The sequence below is a fragment of the Onychomys torridus genome, chromosome 23 (assembly GCF_903995425.1).
Source record: "Onychomys torridus chromosome 23, mOncTor1.1, whole genome shotgun sequence".
NCBI classification, from domain to species: domain Eukaryota; kingdom Metazoa; phylum Chordata; class Mammalia; order Rodentia; family Cricetidae; genus Onychomys; species Onychomys torridus.
Genome location: NC_050465.1, coordinates 5,232,510 through 5,256,192, shown reverse-complemented (window position 1 = coordinate 5,256,192; position 23,683 = coordinate 5,232,510). Strand labels below are relative to the sequence as shown.

Here is a 23,683-nt window from a genome sequence, read left to right as displayed (position 1 = left end):
GCTGTTTCCCTGCGATCGATCCTAAATGTCTACCTACCCTCTAGCCTGGCTGACCCTGAAACTAGAAGGCTCCCCATCTGGGACAGGTAGGGGGGTGTGGGTGTGGGTGTGTGTGTGGGTGTGTGTGTGTGGTGGAGGTGGGGCTAGTTCCACTCAGCCTCCTCAGAACCTTTGAAAAGACTTAGTAGACTAGAGGTTGAGAAGGTACTGTTCCTCTGTGCCCACACAGTCCTTCCTGGTGCCCACACTGCCCACCACTTGAGACTGATGGTGCCTTTTCCAGAGAGTTCCTGGTAGAGCAGAGGCTAAGATGTCACTAAACTATTCAGCCTCCTGCTGGGAAATTACTACTTATTTTTAGGAAATAAAATGGGAGTGTAAGGTTAATCTATACCCAGTCCTCTTGGGTCACCTTATTTACAGCAGCTCCCTAGGGAATGTGAAGCTGAGGGACTGGTGCTCCCCACAATGCCCCACTCTCCCAGAAGCTGACAGGACAGCTTCTAGATTCTGTCTGAGTCTGGTACTAAACACTCTTCTCTTTATATGTATAAACAAACATGACAGCACTTTCTCTAAAAGAAGTTTATCCGGGGTAAGTGATTATGGCCAAGACAAGGCACCCAATGTGTGTGTGTGTGTGTGTGTGTGTGTGTGTGTGTGTGTGTGTAAGTAACACCCACCACAACAAACTGTTTTCATTTAAATGTGGGATATTTACACAAGAGACTCAACACCCTCACGTTCCAATGGCACGTTCACAAGTCAAAAGACCTTGGGACAAAGCTTTCCTGAGGCAGACCTGCAGACCTGCAGACCTGCAGACCCTGCCAGATGCACAGGAAGCCTGGGGTCCATTCAACAGGGTGCCTTTGCCTCGGTGATGGCTGATGTCAACTGTTGACTTGACAGCTCTATGATCTAGGAGGTGGGCCTCTGAGCCTGTCTGTGGGGACCGTCCATCATGCTGACTGAGATGGGAAGACACGCCCACTGGGGCAGAATCACCCTCTAGCTGTAGGTCCTGGACTGTACAAAACGGAGTGAGCTGAGCACTGGAATTAATTCCCTGCTCTCTGCTCTTGACTGCAGATGTCATGTGACTGGCTATTTCAAGTTTCCTGCTGTCCCGACTTGCCTGAAATGAGGGACTGCACCCTGGAATTCTGATAAACCCTCTCCCTGCTAACTTATGCTGTCAGTATATTTTTATCACAACAAGAAAAAAAACTAAGACAGCCTCTTTCAAGGGGTGAAAATGGAAGGCCTTGCCCTGTGCACCAGCACAGGAGGAGGGCTAAGTGGTCTCAGGGGAGATGGAAGGCCCTCACTTGAAATCTGGAACACATCTGCACCTCTATGCAGAGGATATCAAGTCCTCTCCCTGGCTCCCCATCCTCTCTCCGTCTCTGTCTCTCTACACACACACACACACACACACACACACACACACACACACACACACACACTCCCTGGCTCCCCATCCTCTCTCCGTCTCTGTCTCTCTACACACACACACACACACACACACACACACACACACACACACACACACACCTCTTTTAAAGGCTTCTGCACTGCCCTAAGCTAACAAGTCCTCTCCCTGGCTCCCCATCCTCTCTCTGTCTCTGTCTCTCTACACACACACACACACACACACACACACACACACACACACCCCTCTTTTAAAGGCTTCTGCACTGCCCTAAGCTAACAGCAGTACAAACTTCCAAAGCAAACCAAACCTCCTGCCAATTTGTTTCATGAGGCCATTGCCTTCAGATAGAGTCTACCACATGATTTATACCAATGCAGAGAAAGAAACGGTACCCACAAGTGAACAGGGCTCTGCCATGATCTCCCATGGAGAAGTCCTTAACCAGAGGAAATGTGTGGGCTACACACCACTTAAGGAAGAGCCTGCACTACAGCAAAGGGTGTGCCCTCTCAGGGAGCCCACACTGAGAGCCCTTCCTACAGCAGAACACATTCCTCATCTGCCAAGCCAAGCAGAGAGGAGAGATTTTGCCTTTGGGTGGCACTGGTCAGAAGCCAAATGCTGCGGTGATCCAGAGGTGGAAGTGTTCAGGGAGCATGCCCTCTAACTGCTACGAAACCAACATTTTTCACTTTCAACATGCCTTCACAACTCTTTTTTCTAACCATCAAGTATCCTGTGTGACGGTTCAAGTCAATTTGTCAGGATCTAGATGGGTCCCTGGGAGATGGGTCTCTGGCCGTATCTGTTGGTGATTACCTTGACTGAGTTGAGGTGGGAAGACCCACCCACTGTGGGAGGCGCCATTCCCTTGGCTGGGATCCTGGACTGTGCAAGTGGAGAAGGGGGCCGAGCAGCAGCACGCGGTCATCACTCTCTGCTTCCTAGCTGAGGCTGTGCCGTGACCAGCTCCTTCAGCCTCCTGCCATCTTGACTTCCGGCCCTGACGGACTGACTGTGCTCTTAAACTGTGGGCCAGGAGAAACCCTCCCTCCCTTAAGTTGCTTTTCATAGGGCACTTTGTCGCAGCAACAGTGAAAGGAGCTACTATCTCAATGACATTAAGGGGGTAAAATCTCATCTCAGTGTCGCTGGCTGTACCTCCTGCTTTTCACAGCTTCGCTGGCAGCCTTCTCCTAAACTTAGCTGCTGCCCCACAGTGACAGTAGCATTTACAGCAGGTGCTGGGTTCTTCGGCAACATCTACCTTAGTCACCACCACGATCAAGCCAACAGGGAGAGATGTTCAAGACAGAAATGTCCTATGCAGCCTTCCGTAGCAGGGTGTGAGGTGTGGTTAGGTCTCAGCTCTTTTCATGGGGAAGATCACGGTGTAAATGTAGAAGACAGTAAGCTGGATAAAGCAGTGCTGCAACCTCTCTGGATACAGTTCAAGGGGATCACAGTACACTGCAAACTAGTGTTCCCTGGGGACTGACCGGGGCTAAGAAGCCTGGTGGGAGGGTGGGGATGTCCACTCCTGTCACTGCCAGAAATAGCAAGTGGCTAATTCCACCCAGCAGACTTTGAAAATGTCACTCTGAGATCAAATGGGGGGGGGGGGCAATTTTTTAAAAGCACAGAAATTTCTAGAAGCCACCCTGACAGTCTGCCACACAGATGCATCTGCTTTTTTTCCTTCTTAAAAACTTAAAAAAATCAGCCACACAGACCCAAACTTCATGTGTTTCTAAATTCCCTTATTTTAAAACATGGCATTTCTTGTTTGGGCTTTTAGATAAGGTCATCAATGAGCAAAGGACAGTCTGGCTTGGATGTGTATACATGCAGTACTCACCTGTGCCTCAGGGGGGCCCCCTTCATCCCTAATCAGCAGCAGATAACTCTGGCCATCAACCACAATCTCCTTCTTGAACCTGCCACCTGCCATACACAAAACACAACGTTACAGAAGGGCACTGAGGGTGAGGGCAGACAGACACGGGCTTCGCTTGCGGAAAAATACACTCTAGCCAGGTGGCCATGGTGGGCTAGCTGGCTGGGAGAACTCAGGAGTCGATTTTAGACATCTCCCACAAGCGCTGCATTTTTAGAGCTGAACTCTGATTGAAATATTTAAGAACCCGTGCTCCCTTCTGGTTAGAAGGCACGGCCTCTGTGCAATGCCAGGAGACCTGGCCAAGGTGTGTAGACTTTTCACGTAGAACTTAATATGTGAATGGATAGCTTCTCACCCCCTGGCAAACGGGCGAGGGTGGGCTCTCAAAGCCCGGAAATGTTTTTTCATGCTTAGCAGCACCTGAGAACCTGCATTCTCCTCAAGGGAAACCCAGTGCTTGGGAGGGAAACAGACAACGGCATGAGGATGGTGTCTCCAGAGTCACAGGTCACAGTTAGGGAGGGATGCCCGACTACTACACACGTTAGACAAAGCTACCGATGAAGCTGCACAGTCGAGACAGAGCGGTGCAGCCGACTGACAAGCGGAGTTAGAGACCACATGGGTTAGCGGGAAACCACCTGGGGCCCTGCTGGGATGTCAGGACAAAGAGGAAGGGAGACTGGCGGAGGGAGGCCCAAAGGTGGCCCCCAAACATAGCCAGGACTGGACGGTGAGGTCTGCACAGTGGAGACATGTCACCTCCAGAGACACGCTGCTTAGACAAGTCCTCTCCAGTCACTCTCACTGGGGCTTCTGCCTTACTGTGGGGAATGCATCAGTTCCTGGCTCTCATCTTGGGTCCTTTCTGTGGGTGCCTCACAGGAACCCCATTGAACCCACTGACCTGGAAACAAGTCTGCAAGAACCTTCCAGAGCCCCTTCTGCCCCAATCTCAGGTCTGGGCCACTTCATACCTACAAATAACTACATCCTCCACACCAACTCCAAGTGTCCAAGACCTTCATTAAATAAGTGATTACAGAGGCCAAGGGGGACTGCCTATCTTTCCTACACAAGCATGCCCAAATGTGTGTGTGTGTGTGTGTGTGTGTGTGTGTGTGTGTGCTCGCGCGCACACACACACACACACACACACACACACACACACACACACACACAGGTCCTCTCTTCTCTTGTATACATCTAATCTGACTTAACAAGGAGTTCTGCTTGCCTGCCTTTCCTCTCTTTCATCTTTTCAATGACGGAAGTCCAGGAAAGGGTCAGGTGGAGATACACTAGGGAGTGGGGTCTATGTAATCAGGGACAAGATAGCTGCCCCCTAGACAAGCTTTAAAACTTCCCACACGGGCACGTCAAAGCCACAGGAGAACTCTGTGACTTCAAGTCCCCAAGTCAGATTCTTCAGCTAGAGAGATGACATTCCTTCTCAGAAGGGCTTCCATCACACCTGACACAGAGCAGACACCCCAAAAACAAGAGCTTGAAAGCTCAGCTGTACCCTTACTCGACCACCATTACCAACTCTGTCTAAACCGGGGCTACCCCCACACCAGCCTCATCACAGTCACCTCCCTCCACTTCAGTGACCCCAGCAAGAAAATGGCAAGGATGCCATCCTGGTTACTCAAGCGGTGTGAGCAGCACCGGCTGGCACAACTACTGCTAATATTCAGTTTTAGCCAAGGATCAGCACGTGCCTCTCCGAGGACATCCAAACAGCCAAAACTTGCTCACGTCGGTGAATGCACACAAGCTGGGGTCGCTGTCAGCATTACTTCCTTGATCTTATTTTTAAAATAAGATATAGGGAACCCGATGTTTCCTGATGAGTCAGGTGAAGTCAGACCTAAAGGAAAAGCAATGTTTGCAAAGCAACCTGCCAATCTTGGCGCTGGGAAAACCCCTTCCTTCCTATCCTGGGCCTAGAGATCAGCTCCAGGTTAGGCACACTCACCAGGGTCTGGGGAAAGCAGAATTTTTGCGTGGAGATTTAAAAATCTTTCCCAGGGTACTCTGAGATCTAACTTTAATGATACCTGAGTGATGTGATATCCCAACTGCAGAGAAATCATCTCTGTGGGTCACGGCAGCTAGCAGGCAAGCCCAAAACACACATGTTCTTGAAGCTCTGGAGTGAGAGGTGTGTATGTGGGCTGACTTACGGGTCTCCAAGTGGGGCACAGAAGTTTTTTTCTGGGTTTGGCTGGGAACAGTGGGTCTCTCCATGGGTGGGGCTGACTTTGTGTCGCTCTGCCTATGTGCTGTCCTCACCCCAGAAGTGCCACCAGGTCATCCCAGCCGCCCCTGGCCAGTGCCCATGGAGGTAAACTCCAGGGCTGGATCTACATGAGGCTTGTCTTGCTCTGGACCATCTGGTCTCATGCTCCTGTCCCTATTACAATGCACTGTCTCTACAGCAAGTGCAAATAATAGGGACCCTGAAATGTCCTACAGCAGCAGCCTTGGCTCCCTCCCCTCTTCAGACATAAGCACATCCATGGACTCTCTCCCTCCGGGCCCCTCCTGCAGCAGGTGTCCTACACAGACCTCCTGTCTACTCCCTTGGACCTTGCCACAAAAGCTGTTTCTAGACAGTTGAATCACGCGGAACCCTCACAGGGCTTCCCCAGCTTTACACAAGGAGGCTGGCTTTACAGGTGTCATGACCCCAAGTGAAGGGCTTTCAGACACATCTCCACCACTTCCAAATACAGGAAGGCACCTCCTTCCACCTACAAGGCCTCTGACAGCTCTGACATCACTGACACCCCAAGGTACAGAACACACAATTCTTATTTCAACACTTCATTTCCAGGAACACCCATGGATGATAGGCTTGAGTTAAAGTCTCCAGAATTAGCAAAATCGGGAAACAAAAGCCAACTAGAGGAAACTGCCCTGAACCCAGAAGTTTAATAATGAGGTAACCCAGCCAGGGTCCTGGGGACAAAGACTGTGAGGAAGCCGCCCACGGTTAAATGGGATATTATCACCACTTGGTAACTCTGTTGGAGACACACACCTGGCTCCTGAGAAACCAGGCCCGGTAAGCTACCAAAGGAACACACTGACACTTGTCCTCCACTGTTTCCCAAAAATGGAAGTGTCATTGGTAGGGGGCTGGTGCCTGGCTAGCATCTCTGCTCTGAGTTTGGAGACCCCAGGTTGGAAATGCTAGAAACAGGAATTAATCTGGCAATCATAGCAGCTGGAGTTCAGGACTATTTGCCCAGGTGTCACCAACTGAGCAGCTGAGACCGGAACATCTGACGTTTTCTGAGAATCGAAAGTATTGTGGATTCTGGTACACTTTGGATTTTGGGATATCAATGTTCGCAACTAGAAATTTCAGGACATAACTAAACTCCAATTTCATTTTTTCTTGTTTGTTTGTTTGGGTTTTTTTTGTTTTTTTTTGTTTTTTTTTCAAGACAGGGTTTCTCTGTGTAGTTTTGGTTCCTGTCCTGGATCTCACTCTGTAGACCAGGCTGGCCTCCAACTCACAGAGATCCACCTGGCTCTGCCTCCCGAGTGCTGGGATCAAAGGTGTGCGCCACCACAGCTCCGCCCCAATTTCATTTTTAATGTGGAATTTTCTTAATGGTGTCATGCAAATATTCTCTGCTTTCCCAACTTTAGTGTATGTGCTGCCAACATACATGTAAGCACTTAATATAGACTTAAAGTGTCTATTTGATATCCAAGTTCCAAATTATTCCTTATAGGTCTACTTTCTCCAACAATATATTGCTAGCACCATGGCTGTCCTATGAAACTATTTTGAGAATGACTGCCAACCTCCTCTGACTATTGGCTATGATCACCGAACATTACATTGCACTAAGGTAGTTTATTTTCAAAGGGTGTCACCAATCTACACCTGACCTTTCTGGCAGGTCTCAATGACCTATGCCTGGCTCAACCCCGTGTGTGTGTGTGTGTGTGTGTGTGTGTGTGTGTGTGTGTGTGTGTGTGTATGTGTGTGTGTGTGTGTGTGTGTGCGCGCGCACACGCGCGCGTGCCCATGCACAGGTGCTGAGGGCGGGGTGTGGGCTCACCCTGTAACTCAGAGCCCCACACAGTCGCCTCCCAGGCTGGGAATTAGATAGCAGCACAGCTGGTGTTCTCTGGCTTTCAAGCACACTTTTAAAGGTCTAATTAGGGGTGGTTCTCATCACCCAACCTCAGCCGATTTCAAGGTGACTATTCTGAGACTCTCACTGCAGGAATCAGCTCCAAATCTGGGACACCACATGCCAGATAACTGGGTTCCTTCTGCTTCAGCTCGTACTGGGAGGAGCTGCCAACAGTTTATTCCTCTGGCATGCTGGGCCAGGGTCCCATCTCTGTCCAGTTCTGCTTTAAGGGGTAAAAATAAGAGTAAGCAGAATTTTCCCATTCCAAAAAAGGAACTGCCTGGAGTAAGCGCTGCCACAGATGTCTGCTGTTCTGTCTGATTGTTCTCAACAACTGGACTACAAGCTGTTACTGCATCTTAGCAGTTCTCCAAGCCACGAAGAGGGCGGACGATGGCAAGTGCCCCTCACCCCGAGACTGCCAAGCATCACATTGAGTTATTCCCCATAAATGTCTTGTGACACAATCATCAAAGACAAGCCCGGGCCTCTTGGGAGCCATTGAGACAGGAAGGTACAGGGAAGAGACCTTCCCTCAGCTGGCTTGCAGGAAAGCCAGAGGTTTCCGATTCCCCAGCCTTCCACTCGGCCACGTGAACGCCAAGTTCCACATGACCCTAACGTGGCCCTGTCTGCAAACGGTCCAGGAGCCTGTGTGTCATTCTCCTCACCCTTGGGACTGATGTGGAAGATGCAGGGATCTGAATAAGCCTTCTCCCACGCCACACTCAGTGGGCTACCGCTCAAAACCATCCCCTGTGCCTCGGAGACCAGAAGGACAGACCCTTTCAGAAACCATCAGGTCTCACTGGTGCTGACGGTCTGGTTCTGCATACACAAGTGGGGGCCTAAATAAAGTTACACTGAGCCTGGAGCTGCCTTGTGGGCCACTGCAAAGAGGGTGGCTCATTCTCGCATCCGAACCTAACCCAGTCACCCTGCAGCAGCAGATGCCAGCTGGCCCAGAGCTCCAATTCCAACTAGGGAAGAAGAACAGAAATGGATGATGCTAGGTCTCCTCCTGCCTCTGTTTAGAAGAATCGCGTCTAAGAAGGTAACTTCCTTTTCCCCTCAGCTTCATGAGAAAGCAGGAAAAGTCCCCACCAATGTCATGGTCTCCTTGCTATCTAAGCAAAGGGCACTGTGAGGTGCTGAGGGCCGCAGGCCCTCTGGCTTCTCCCTAAGGGAGCATAAAACAAACTAAATCACAGATGTGCCAAAGTCCTTTAAAAATTAATGTGGCTTTTTAAAACTATGTTAAGTCGGTACTTCAAGAGATTGGGGCTTTGGAAGAGTTTAGTATTGTGATACTGAAAAGGAATTTTGGAGCACATAATATTTTTACAGTGGGAACTGGGGTTATTGGGAACACACTAGTCTGTAAAGCTTGCCATGCTTTTTAAGCTTATGGTGGAAATAAAACATGACAAGAGCAGTGTGCTAAGAGTGATGGGGAGCTAACGATGGACCTGTTCAGGGCTCTGTGGGCAGAACTGCGGAGGAGCCTGCCGTCACTTAACTCAAGTCCATGTCAGAGGAAAAAAGAGGGTGAGGAAGGAGAGATGCCTCAGTCCCAAACTGGGCTGGCACATCAGAACTGCACAGGGCCGAGCTGACTCTTCCACTCCTGGAATTGGCGAGGAAGGGGCAGCATGAGAAGGAGCAGCACAGGGCAAGGCTGTGGGGATGACCTGAGGCCCCACTGAAGACACAGAGCCCTCTCGCACACCTGGCTCCCCACTTGCAGATGCAATGTCCATATGTCCCCAGCAATCTGAGGAAAAGGCACTGGCATTCTATACCCCGGGACACATGATGGATGCTGGGAGAGGGCCTTCAGCAAATGCACAGAGCCCTGGTCCCTAACAAACAAAGAGCTACCTTCTTGGGGAGTCAGAGAGGTTGGCAAGACACTTGCAACCAATCTGACACTGTGATTATCGAGGCTGGTGATGTTTAGCTCTCAGTGAGACTCACCAAGGCCCCAGAGCCCTCCTCCCCTGCAGCTGATGAGACACGTGACAGAGGTCTACAAAAGGGAATTTCGGAGGAACAGGCACGACAGTCTTGGAGCCATAGTTAGTGTGCAGAACCCTGACTGTACAGATAACCTCTACCCCCCCCCCCCAAAAGCCAATATAGCCCCAGTCTCCACCAAGAGAATGACTTAGGCAGACAAGGGAAACAATAAGGACAAGATGTTGAGCTAAGATCCCAATTTGGGGGAGGGGGGGAGAAAGTGCACGTGTGTATGTAGCAACCTCAGAGGAAGAGGACAAAACCCGAGCTGCAGAAGGAAGCCACACACCAACACTTCACACTTCAATGTGACAGAGCTAACAGCCAGGTGCCCGGTAGGGACCCAGCAATAGCACCTGGGGGCTGATCCAGGGAGTGCTGGAGGCAGCTGAAGCTGGAGCAGGAGACCCTGGATTACATACACTCTCATGCCCCTGCTCTCCTAGGATGTTAAGACATCTGGTGATGTCCACATGGCCTAGAGACCCATTTCTGAGACGATTCTGTCACTGAGCTGTGCCTGACTGTGCTGTAGAAGCAGCTATTTCCATAAAAGACTAGAAAGGAAGTATTTTAGGCTCTGCCAGTGTCTATTTTTATTTCTTTGTGTTTAAAAAAAAAAAAAAAAAAACCCTCTTCTTAGCTCACAGGCAGAAACACTTCAGGTGCAGGTGATCCCTGCTGGAAGGTTTCTCCAGGTCCCCCTGCCCCTCCCATGCCAGAGACAGAATCCAGGGTTTCAGCCAACCAACCCTCCTGACAGAACCCAGCTACACACCAGTCTGCACCTTGAATATTCCTTTTGTAGATGCATGTACTTAGTGTTCTGGAGGTCACACCCTGTTCTGTCCCAGGTCTCTGGGACATTATTTGTGTCACGGTCCTATGTCACTTGTTAACTAGACAGAACGCAACACATTTTGCCTCCAGGCTTCTGCTCCTCCTAAAAGGACTCATCACTATGAGGACCAGTACCTCATGCTGGGGGGCACTGACCACCACGCCAGCTCTTTGCTGGCAAGATGTCCTTGTGCCCTCTCTTCCTGGGGCTGGAGCTACTGGCCCTAAGGCCCAGCCCAAGCCTAACAGACCTCACTTTCTCCAAGACCAACCTGCATCTGGAACACCTTAGAGCAAGGTCTATGTGCCACCAATTCTGGTGTGCAAGCCCCAAGCTGGCATGTGCTGAAGAAGCCAACAATCCTGACAGGACATGAGAGTGGGGTGCAAGGGGCTCTGGGCTGTGGGTTCTATCAGATCACCTCTACCATAACCCAGTTAGTTCCAAGGCCCAGGGGTGGTCTGGGAATTCCTGTCTACCTCCACAGTCACCTCCAAAGCATGTATGCTGTGGGACGGTCTTTCCTACGCTGTGAATAAGTGTTGCTCTCATTGGTTGACAAGAGAGCTGTCGGCCAAGGTCGAGGCAGAATAAGGTTAAGCGGTACTATTAAACTGAAGACAAATGAAGAAAGGCAGAGTCAGGGCAGCAGGCAGCAGCCGCACAAGGAACAAGATGCCAGAGCACCAGTAAGCCACGAGCCACATGGCAATACAAAGATTAATAGGAATGGGTTAACTTAAATGTAAAAGCCTGAGCCACTGGCCAAACATTTATAATTAATGTAAGCCTATGGGATGGGGCGGGGCAGAGAAAGCCTCCGTTTACTGTTTAGCTATACTATGCTACCGTCCCTTCTAGTTGATGGTGATGGTTGTGACAGTTCCTCAGGGGCCCTGTTCTATTCATGCATCACACTTTACTTCCTGCATCCTAAGCCATCTTCCTATGCGTGTGCAAAGGGCAGGCACAGGCAGTGTGGACTGGTTCTGTCATCCAGCCCCTCCTCTCCCCAACGGCCCACACATTGTCCTTTCAACACAGCTGGCTCACGAACAACTGCTGTGTTTCATTATTTCTTCTTCTGTTAGTGAAGGGGTTAACTTTTAAAAAACTAAATATTTATCAATAGGCCATGGGCCTCAAAAGACAGAAACTGCTGGCCACGTGTACTGACACCATGGTCATGGGATAGACCAGCCTCAGGCACGGGAGCAGCTGTACATCACACACCACAAGTGTCTCTGCCTAGATCCCACCTCAGAATCCTAACCCAACACACCCTGGAACCTCTACGGATGGACAGAGGGAGGGAGGCAGGACAGCACTACCAGTTCTATCTAGGCCAATCACAGATACAACAATTACACAAACTCATTACGGTCACAAGGTGCTGTCATTCATGGGCTGCTGTCGGTGTGAGGCTCCATCTGTGCTGAAATTACACACACACAGTAGTGGGCTCAGTCCTCCTTGGGTACTGTGACCTGTAATCACGGTAGTTATGTATGGACCAGGAAGGAAATATTTCCAGGAAAGAGCAGAGCACCCTAGGCTTGAAGAAGCCACAGAAGTCAAGGAGACACCTGTGTAAGACAGGATGGGGCGAAGGTACTCAGTGCTCTCAGACCTACATTTGCAGTATGCATGCCGAGTGACAGGAAGTTCAGGTGCACTGTGCAGGCTCACTGGTTAAAATTCCCAAGAACACTTGCCACTCTGTAGATGTGACACAGGGCTTGGATCTTCCTTTACATCCAACAGTCCAGAAGCACACAGTGAGGAAGGCCTCACTGCTATTCTCCAAGAGACTGGCTGATCAGAACATTTCCTTATGCCCAAACATGTGAGAGATGGGAGAGGGAGGCACCCCATGAATCTAAGTGTATCAAATGTGGCCCTGAGCTGCTCCTGGAACCTAAGTCAAGAAGCCTACCCTCCCTATCTATGCCGCTCCGGATGGGTCTTCTATCCCTTGCCCTAACCTGGGTGCAAACTGATCCAGTGAATGCAGTCTTCTGATAACTAGACCTCAATGGGCTGTTGCCAGGAGGTGGAGGCAGGCTGCCCACTGGAGGTCAAAGTCACAGACAAATGACACAGCAGACCCAAGTACTAGATGTCGGGTTCAGGAATAACAGATTCCCAACTGATGACTGACAGGTAGAGGTGATGGACCTGCAATGTAAGAAATACCTATGGAGGTAAAATCTCTGGGAAAACAACCCGCAACTATAAATGCGAAACCGTCTAGACGTGCTATGCTAAGAACGGTTGCGCTGTTGCACTGAGGACACAGCTTGGGTGGTAGAGTGCTTGTCTAGCATGGGTGAAGCCCTGGCTCCATTTGCAGCATGCATAAACTAGGCCTGGCGGTGCACACCTGCAATCCTATCATGGAGAAGTGGAGGCAGGAGGATCAGAAGCTCAAGTCATCCTCTGCTACACAGTGAAGTCAAGGCCAGTCTAGGACATGCCAAACCCTGTTCCAAAAAAAATAATTAAAAAAAAAAAATGGCTATGCTCAACTCTTGGGGTTGCTGGGACAGCAACAGCTGTGTGGAAAGCCAGCTTGGCTGTTTCTGACTCTGGAGCCCAATGGCATCCAAGTGCACTTCTAGTGACCATGAGGAGCTGGATCCTTCCCCGCACATGCCAGCTGGTCTACCCGAGCTAGAGAGCTGGCAGATCTGCACCTGGTCAGGTGTGAGTCACTTCCATGTAATTTCTCCAGGAAACAACTTCTTCCTGCATGTACACACCAACCCAAGGCCCCGACCAGCTTTCAGTGAGTCTTCGGCTTCTTGCTGAAGTAATGATAAAAACATGGACAATCCCCGAGTTCCTGCCAACCAACTGAAAAACACATTTTATTCTGCCAGACTCACGGCTGCCAGAGACACGACAACCGCCTCTTCCTGGCTCTGTTGCCTCTGCCCTGTTCACAGCACACACTTCTCTTTAGTTACGTCCTTCAAAGTCTAGTAAAAAGTTCAGTGTCCTTCCCCTGTCTTGCGTAGGATCTTATGCAGGTTCTACATCACTGGTTGAGTTGCACACTGCTGCAAACAGAATGACAAAGTGGAAGGGAAGGTAGTTGACTTTCCTGTCAGGGACCAGGTTAGCACCTCAAATCCCCCAGAAGAGCAGCTGAACTGGAACCAACCAACCATTGGGCCCATAAATCTCAAGACTCATAGATGACCCTAAGCAGTTGCTTTTGCTAAAACCCCTTGGTTTCAGCAACATGGTAAAAGTCACATTAAAAAACACAAACGGGTAGATTTTCAAACCACTCCAGTTTTATTGGGGCTGTATGGATTTTTGTTCTGCTCGAATGTTAAGCAGGATCCAAGAACAGTTTGAAAAGAAGCCTAACATCTGTGCAGTGATCATGGCTGACTAAAGTTTTTAAAAGGTTACTGGATTTGGAAAAGGTTCTAGGGGCTGACAGCTTAAATGTGTTTCAGTATCCCTGAGAAATCAGGCTGGGTGTTTACCACGCCATTTGTTTCTAGGAGACTAAGTAAACATCCATTAACAAAATATTTCACAGCCATGTGCTTCTGAGAACATACTAGCCTGACGCTAGCCAGACACATCTGTTAGGAGGACATTCCAGGCGGGCTCTTTGGGGAGTATCAAGACCGAGGCATGGGACAGGGGCTCTTAGGCAACTGCTGGATGTAAGTGACCACCAGGAACCTGCTGCAGCCACGTGACATCAGCAGTTCGAGAAAAGGAGAGAAAGCTACTCAAATAAAGCCCACACAGGAAACCTAGTGCTCTGGTCTCTCTGTACACAGCACCCATGATCCTGTACCTATCCATGAAGGTAGCTAAGACCCTGGAGCTTCCAGACCCAGGGAATACCAAGCACCTCACATCCTGTCTAGGTTTCTGGTTATAAGCTGTGGTCCCAGGTGACATAATAAGCTTGTGCTTTTATTGGTCTCACATCCACTCGGGGGGATGTCTGGGATGCCGTGAGATGTCTGATGGCCTACAGTGGACAGAACAGTGAATGGGTCCTCAAGCAGGGGACAGCACTGGTGGCTGCAGTCACACCTCTGAGAACACCAGTGGGAGCTGAGCCTGCCAGAGCTGAGGATGCAGAAGGAGCAGAGGTGGAGCCTCTCATGGCACCCACATAAGACAGGCCCACACAGGAAGAGGCCACCCATGGCTCTGCGGAGACAGGGCTGTCATTATACAAAGGCTGAGATTTTTTGAGTACTCTACACAAATCACTCTGTGTCTTCGTCACATGCTGAATGTTGTAAGACTCCTGAGAATAGCAGGGAACCCCGACTGTCTTCAACAGCTCCAGGCAGTCATGGTTGCTGCCAGCAAGCCTCTTCGGGGCAGAGCAGGAATAGGGAGGACAGACTGCATGCAAGCCCTGGACTGCATTCCTGAATGTTGCCAGGTTATGGGGTGCATTTGGTTCCCCTCCTGTTGGCACCCCTCTTCCCGTCCTGGAACCTCCCCCAACAAACACACATCCCAGTTGAACACACAAATCTCAGTTTGTCTTCCTCCCAAAATGTGACCTGGACTCTTTCCCACAGACCAGCCAAGTTTTCACCAAACCTAAAACCATTCTGTAGGGGAATATTGGATCACACTGTGAACCCTGAGTTTGCACTTGCATTGATTAAATAAACTTAACATTGGTTCAGGAGGCTGAGTTAGCAACTAGCTGACAGAAAGTAATCAGTGCATCAGAGGACATCCGGGAGAGACAGAGAGCCACCAGAAGTAGTAGGGTGGGGTTTGGAGTAGCACAGCTTTTTCTGGTTTGGCAGAGAGGAAGCAGGGGTCTTTCAGAGACACCAGCAAGGAGAGAAGGTTAGCTAGTTGCTACTCAGCCTCTCTGAACTCGCAGGTTTTCACCCCAGCCTTTCAATCTCAAGTCTTGTTTATAAATAGACAGGCAGAGATTTAGTTAGAGCTACCCTTAGTGGCAGCAACAGGGCCAGTGCCTGAGGGACCAGAATTCTCTCCAGGCTGCTAGAGAAGCAGGTCAGTAACTGCAGAGCTGCAACTGTTGGCTAAAATCGACGTAGGTGAAGGTGCAGCCGCTGTACCGAAATGAAGATGCCACTACTCCATCAAATGTAAACCAACAGCACACGTGTAGGCTCTGAGCTTCTCTCAGAAATGAGGAGTTGTGACCCATCCTCCGCCTGCTCTCTTGTTCGCTGGGCATAACAAAGAACATGGTCAAATTTCTAGTGATTCAGGCTCAAAGAGTCTAGTTTCCTGGTGTGAGTTATGAGACTGCTGCATTGTGCTTTCCTCTGAGAAGAACAACTGCCATCTTTCTCACATCAGTCGTGCCTCACTCCAAGAGTCACCACTGGTAGGCCTGTGGGCTGTGACACTCAGAGATTAAGAGGGGACTGGGAAGATCTGGTCTAGCCACACCTCCCAGCCGTTTGTTTACAATTGGCTCTAACTGCACACAGCCTCAGGGTCTCAGGAGGTGCTAGTGCACATAGGTCCAGAAAGGTTAATGGAAGGAGGCTCCACCTACATGGCTATGGGGAAGCCATCATCCATGCTGGGTAAAGACTTTCCAGTACGGCTACTTTGGGGTCATTTAACCCCTTACCCATGCTCTGTAAGGAAGCCCAACAATCTCATTGTTCTTTGGGGTGAACTGTGGTGGAATCATACTTAGTGGGGTTTGTCACTAGACATTCATGAGGAGTGGACAGCATCCGGGGAACTCTCAGGACAGAGACCTTCTGACTCAATTCACTTAGTCTCTCTCAGAATCAACTCTCCATACCCACTGGTGCCCATCCACAGATCCAGCAAACCCAGGTCAAAATATCCCCCCAAATAAGCCACACCCAGTGAGCATGGACAGACATGTGCTCAGGCCACCATGAGAAACTGCAGCACATGTGGCAAATGCCCTGTATCCTCAGTCACCCAGGGCATTTGGAATACACAGAGTTCAGGTACAAGTCACACACAAGGACCATGGGATCTGAAATAAGATTTGAGCCTCTGCAGGTTGGGAACCTGAAGAGTCCTAGACCTGCCGCACCCATGGCTACCTAGAGGACTGTACTGGCCTCCCCCTCCCCTGGCGGTTGTGACTCAGTAGCACACATCTACTGCTTTCCTAACATGTGGAGGCTCCTTCACCGCCCTCAACTGCTTCAGCCTCTCCTTCTGCAGGAACGCACAGGCTCCTCTCCCAAGTGGGAAGAACCTGCCGTCCTCTTCCTTGTGAAAGATCCGCCTTGAATTCTCTGCCTGGACTCTAGCTTCCTTGGGTTGTGACACAAATGGATGACTTGGGACCAGACTTCTGACTTGTTGTTTTTTGATTCTTGGGGAGAAAAAAAGCTGATGTGGGGATCTCTGGGCTGTTGTCTGTGGGCACTGTGCATGAGGCCACTGTGTAATTGCTTCTGGGATGGTCAGGAGAGCATAGAAAGAGGGCTGGGGCAGAGGGGTGGAGCCAACACAGGCTCCTGGAGGTGTGTCCCCATCGCCCAGCTCCTGGCCAGGCACCTCTTAGACTGATCCAGGGCAAGCACAGCCTTGAAGCTTTTTGCCTCCAAATTTGAACCAGCTGAGAGGTAATGAGCAAAGAAAAAGTCAGTGGCAGAAGCAAGTCTCAGGTGAGTGAATCCTGCCCCATGGACTACAACGGCACGTGCTCCCTGCCACACCTGGATCCTGGACGTATCACTTCTTGACAGCCTTTCCCACAGCTGAAGCAGGTGAGTCACTTGTGGAGTGAGCCTACTGTGCCTGCTGTCCTGCCTCTTCAGGCATCGTGTGAGCCCTGCAGCAGGTGGGCCTCAGCCTCTATTTACTGTAACTTTTACCCAGATGTGGTCTGTTTATTCTGGATCTGGGTAAAAGATGAAGGTTTCCTGGCAACAGGACGTCAACCCACAATTTAACCCTGTCCCATCAGCAGGTTGCGGTTGAGGGTCATCACTGCCAGGGGTCATCACTGCATCACTGCAGGAAGGCAGGCTACGGCCATTCTCAGGTGTGTCGCCTCTAACATTAAAGCCTTCTACTCAATCTACCCCTACAGACACACACCCCTACCACCCACCCCTGCACTGAGGCCACCGGATCTTAGAGCTTCTGCAGTCTCTGCTTCCGCTGGGGACCACAGTCCACAAACAGAAAGAAACAAGACCCCGGGACGCTGTCCAGGGCCTAGGGCCTATCATCCCTGAAGGATGAGGCATGATTCCCAACACCTCCCATATGGTGCTGACAAGCTGTTTATTTTTTTTCTCTCCCATAGAGTGTTAAGATTCACATAAAACACAAGGATTCGGTATGAGGAAGGTGGGTGACAGTGCATGCTAAGCACCTAACACATGAGGGAAACTGAAATTACAAACACCGCTCATAACTTTAATTAGCAGCTATTAATAGGGCCTTGAAAGGGAGGTGTGAAGGTCACACCCAGGCTGGTCCTGTCCTGTGGGACTCCAGGGCCAGCAGCACTAATCCACCCATGCCCAGGAGAGGAGATGGAGTGGGGCCCTCCTCCAGAGCTCTGGGTATGGTGCCTGGTTAAACACCAGACATATGGGGTAGAGCTGTGTCCCCAAAACGATTCATCCTAACTGTAACTTCAACACTCAGGAGGCTGGGCCAGGAAGATGATTCCATTCAAGACTAACCTGATGACATAGGGCGTCTCAGGAACAAACACAAAAACAATAAACACAGCAACAGCAAAACCCCATGCTGGGACCACACAGGACCTTTTCTGGAAACAGAGCCTGCAGCTGTAGAGTCTAAATGAAGCCACACTGGAGTAGGCTAGACCATAAATCAAAACCACTGGTATTCTCCTGGGAAAAAGGACATGCCAACATGGGGAAACAAGATGTGGCCACAGAGGCCAAGGCTCAAGGGGATGTCAATAGCCATGGACGCCTGGGACTTCTGGAGCCACCAAAGGACAGAGAGCACCAGTCACCACCACCACCAAGAGCTGCCCTGACTGTCTCCCCAAAGAAGTAAACTTGCCAAGGGACTCTCCTGGGACTCTGGTGTCAATCACACGTCACACACACACATTTACAAACACACTCACCCCTGAAGGAGACTGCCTATACATAAACTACACTCTTTGAGCGCCTGCTGAGACAAACAGGTGTGCCCGAGTCACTAATTAAAAGCAGCATCAAGCATAATGTGCAGTGTTTTCTCTGAACTACATCTCCAAGGCTTTCAAGTCAACTCTCTTTTATCGCAAAATAAAATGTCAACTAAAAAGGTGTCACTCGAGAAAGACAACCGAGCCACCCTGTGAGGTGCCCCTGAGAGGCATCTGAAGAAAAGAGTCTGGGATGACTGCACCAGGACGTTCCAACCGACAGGCAGCCCTCTTCTGAGTGAGTGGAGTTCTGTTTTAAGCTCCCAGACACATTCTCCCTCCCAATACCCAAACTCCCCAGGGGCAAGTTGGGATTACAACAAAGGATATTTATGTGTGTATTAAACCAAAGGAACAACCCCCCCCCCCCCCCCCCCGCCGCCGCCATGAACAAGAATGGGGGGAATCCAGTGAGCTGCACACTGGCAGACACACGGCCATGTGGATGGCACAGTAGCAGCTGTCCAGCTGATTGCTCTAGCACTCGAGGGATTTAGGTGGCTTGGGCATGGTTTGAGTGTGTCTCCAAACGTTTGTATACAGGAAGTCTGCTTCCCAACCTCGGAAGGCGGTGAATCCTTTCCCAGGTGGGGAATAGTGAAGGGAAACTACCCACCCCCTGGAGATTCCTTCCTCAGAAGGGATGAGTGTGGGTCTGGAAGGACCAGTTTGTTCTCAGCATTGTTGGAAAGAGCAACACTAGCCGTCCCACATTCTAGCTTCCTGTCTCATCATGTCCCTGTCATACATGCTCTGGCTGTGAGACCACCATGAGGCCCTCACTAGACTCCAAACATGGAACTGACCAGTCTTGGACATTCAGCCTCTCCAACTGTGAGCTAAAATAAAAATAAACCAGTTTTCTTTCCAAAGCAGTTAACCTTAGGGACTTGTTACAGCGATGGAAAATGAAGTGTCACAGGATGACAGATCAGAAGACAACAGGGACACACAGAAATCGGAAGGTCACACAGCTCACTCCAAACCCTAAGTTTCAGCCAGGCACCATCTCCACCTCCCTCCCATGAGCTACACCTCCCTCCGGGATGCTAAGGAGTCACTGGAGGGAAGGTGGAGCTACAGCTGTCCTTGATAACTTCCTGCACATCTGATGACCCACATCACCTCACTACCCACACTCCTGGATAAAGACAGTAAATCAGATGCCAATCCTATAGCTGTACATGCAGCATAGCAGTTTCTGTGAGCATGGGCAACTGGTTACAGTAACCCATGGGGAAAAGACTGCAACCATTGCCCAGCTCTAAGTTTCCTGACCTCATAGAAGAATCTTGGGTTGCAAGGCAGCAGTGGAGGAACCAAAGGCTGATCACATGTTCCTTTGCCTCCTGCTGCTGTGATCACAGAAACCAGCTGTCAGATCTGGAGAAGCACAAAGACAATAGCTCTATCTGCCACATTCCAAACAAGAACACATGGGCAACTCTAGGGAAACAGACCTGCCCAGGCCAAGGGGCTTCCAGGCACACAGAGGTGGCCTCCTCATTCCCAGCAGATGTAGCTGAGCATCCTGTCAGGTCCACCTGGGCATGCTGCTGCTCTAAGCTCCTCCATCACACAGAACAACCGCCCTAGGCACAAGGTCCACAGCAAGAGGATGGACAGGTGGGCAGGGTGAGGGTGTGAGAGAGATATCCTGAAATCTGTCTCCCAGCTGTGTGTCTGCCAGTGGGATGATATACTCCCACTCCGCAGAAAAGGGAGAGGGGGTGTTAGCAGCCAGCAAGGTCATCTCACAGGGTACATTTTTACTTCTGATGTATGAACATTCAAGAGAGACACCGTTGTGTTGCTCAAAATAGAAGGCCATATTCTACACTGCAAATAAAGCAAGTCGGACACAGATGTGTCAGGACAGACTGAATGTCCAATGGGAAGATGACAGACACCACAATAATGACCAAATGTAGATGTGGTCCTGCCTCTTCCTTTAGAATCAGCAACTTCGGCACAACCTACCTCTAAATCCCTAGACCTCTGAGCCACAGAGTGACAGGAGGAGACCAGGGGCGGGGCTGACCTGAAACTTCCAGCCATCCTCCCCCAAACTGTGGATGCTGGAAGACCTTTGGAACAGGGCTGCCTGAAAAAGGCATATGCTTGCAGGTGGGTTAGCTGCAGACCTTTGGTAGCTGGTTTCTACCAACTGTACACCAGTGAGTCCCGCAACACAGAGCCCTGAGATAGAAGCACTATGGACTCCAAGTCTAGTCCAGCTGGCCGTGGTGACCATTCACACTCAAACACAAAGAGGAAAGCCCTGCCATGGCCCTGGGCGGGACCTGGGGGTTACAGATACTACCGTTCTCCCTCCTCCACACCGAGTTCTGAGTACCTGGTCTGTAGTCCCCACAAAATCGAGCCTTTTCCCATTTGGTCTCATTCATAAACCTTTGTTTGAATCCTGTTCTCTTCCCAAATCATCGATCCACAGGGAGAGTTTGAAAAGTGGGCGTTTCCCTGATGTGACAGCCATGAGGCTTTTACAACATGGTTGGAAAATACTGCAGAATGGTGGCAGAGCCCCAAGCAAGGCCCTCAGAATTCTGCTCTTACTAGATGGTTCCATGGTCTTTAGGACAAGCGTTAAGGGGCTAAAACATGTGTTACAGGGGACACGTGGAGCTACTTAGGACTACTACTCAAAAGACAGCTAAGGGACGAAACAGGGTGAAATGGTGAACTTAAAGAAAAAGGCAAAATGAAACAAAATAGGATGAGACACAGAACGGGGGGCGGGGGGGGGGAGCGCTACAGTACAAGGTTGTGCCTCTCCTCTCTCCAGAACGAGACAAGCACTGCCATGAAGAAAATGTATAGTTACCTGCGTCCATATCTGCAAAGAATGGAACAGCCAGTAAGAAAAAGAAGGAACCAGAAATTCAGTGTCTCAGAGTTGGATTTCAAAAGGTTACATGGGGAGAAAATATAGTTTAGAAAATGGCTTGTGGGCTACACTCTGGTCAGGGGGACTACGGGGCTTCCTATTACCACTGTCATAATCTTCCTTAAAGTAAAAAAAGAAACAGAACCACAGTCAGACATGGATATGTCAACGGAAGAATCAAAATGTCTAATGGCAAAAGAAATGCCCAACTCACATGCAAAATGATTATTACATGTTTGTAATACAATATAAAGGGAAACATACTCAAACACGTAGTGGGGTGATCTGGATTGTAGTTAGAAATGCTGGTGTCTGTGACTAAACAGCATTACAAGGTCAGTGTCCAGATCAGAGAGATGTCCGACACATACTCAAAGGAGCAGTGCTGGACCTAGGTTCGAGAGGACATGCTTTACAGTGGAAATGCACTCGAGAACATCTCACGGTTAGTGCTCAAAATGCTGAAGTGATGCACTAAAGCCCTACAGGACGGAAAGTCTACCTAAGTCTCTCTGATGCTCCATGGCTTTCTTATGGCCTTGGCATGGGTCATCAATGATTTAGAATATGCTAAAAAAAAAAACTTAAACCCTAAACTCTAAGCTGGTAACTAACCACCTGCCGAACAACATACCTTCTGGAGACTCCTCCTGCACGTATGTGCCAGTCAGGTACCGGTGCACCAGTGCAGACTTGCCACTGGCCAAGTTACCCACAATTCCCTGCAGGAAAAAGAAAAAAGACAACAGTTAGGAGTGGTTAAATCATTTATTTAGTTTTTCTCATACAGCAGTTAAAATACATAGTAACCACACACAGGGTTTAAATCACCCTGCCAAAACATTGGAGAGAGACTGAAAAATGAACTCAGCATCTATTTCTACTGGAGACAGTCAAGCCTGACTTAGCTGCTCCTGTCCTCACCAGTTCCGGATGCTGTTAGGGTGTCAGCATGCTGGCACTCTTCCGTGAACACCCATGCTAGCTTTATATGGCACATGTGTACTACCGGCTCAACTGACCACAGGGATAGGAGCCTCCCTATATGCTACAATGAAAGGGTTCCACGAGACGTGATGTGTCACGGGGTCCTTTGCAGATAGGGCCACCCGGTACATTCCACCCTAGGAAGGAGAACTTGGGAAAGCTGGAGGCAGGAGGGACTGGGGTGGGGGAGGGGAGCACAGACAGTAAGCCCGCCTCTCAGACATACACAACCAAGAGAAAAACAACAGTCAAGCTGTGGCAGGGACAGCCAAGGTGACCACAGCAGGTGGAAAATAACAGGAGAGGTCAGGGGTGGTGTGGGTGCTACTGTTCAGCAGTAACCAGGGAGGCGAGGCTGACGCCAGGGCTCTGGTGACGCCAGGGCTCTTAGTTAGCCTGTGCTAGGAGCCCTACGTCTCCCCCCCCTCCCTCCCTCCCTCCCTCCCTCCAGGGAGCTGCTCCACTCAGCAGCCTTGTGCATTCTAATTTTTGCTCAATGACCATATAGCAATCCCATGTTCTTCCCTCCCAACTGCCCCTAGAGTTCATTGGTCTTTGTGACGACCCCCAAATCCACAGGCTGTCCTGGCCCTCTCACGATGCTTTGCAGCCCTCAGCCTTCCTCCTTCCTGGCTTTGTCTCCTATGTTCACAAGCTACCAATCTCATCTCTATAGGCTGTGCTGTCTCCAGGTGACTAGAACGTCCCACAGATTCATCATGGCCCCGAATCCTACTCCAGCTCAGGATCTGCAGCCAGTTCAGACATCACAACCTCTGAGGACCAATTCTATTGGTTTCTGAATGCTTGTGTTCCCCCAGGACCCAGGAGATGTATTAGGAGGTAGGGGATGGGTCACAGGAACACTACCCACGTGGAAATTAGCACACATGTGAATGTGGCCCAACAGGGAGGAAAGGGGACAGAACATCCCACCTGTGATCTACAGAGCAGATGACCCCTAAGTCCTCACCAGCCCCCAAATCTGCAGGTTCCTTTGACTTCCAACCTCTAGAACTATGAACACAGGTTTCACTGTTCACAAGCCACCGTATCTTGTCACAGCAGCCTGGACGGATGAGGGCACTTTCAGGCCACAGCCTCACCTGGGGCCAGTGAGAAGCCCTGTTGCTGCACTACATGCCTGGCTCACCCCTCCTTATGGGAAGGGACTGGGTCTTGCTCATCTTGTTCTCTGCCCTGCCAAGGCACCCGGCCCAAGGAAGATGCACAGTCCCCCTGGAATCAGTATGTGAAGGCTGATGGGTG

The 23,683-nt window shown here is 50.1% G+C and overlaps 1 protein-coding gene across 8 annotated transcripts in view; it reads right to left on the bottom strand.

Annotated features, from left to right (window-relative positions):
- Agap1 (ArfGAP with GTPase domain, ankyrin repeat and PH domain 1) overlaps positions 1–23,683 on the bottom strand; it is a 459,873-nt gene that overhangs the window by 280,115 nt on the left and 156,075 nt on the right. For 4 of the 8 annotated variants that reach the window (XM_036173288.1, XM_036173287.1, XM_036173284.1 and 1 more), the window contains exons 3-5: positions 22,062–22,149; positions 21,365–21,376; positions 3,297–3,382 (exon numbers count right to left, since the gene is read on the bottom strand). In XM_036173288.1, coding sequence (XP_036029181.1) covers positions 3,297–3,382; positions 21,365–21,376; positions 22,062–22,149 — 186 coding nt within the window. The remainder of the gene's footprint in view (positions 1–3,296; positions 3,383–21,364; positions 21,377–22,061; positions 22,150–23,683) is intronic. The other 4 variants (XM_036173289.1, XM_036173290.1, XM_036173291.1 and 1 more) reach the window with 1 other exon arrangement.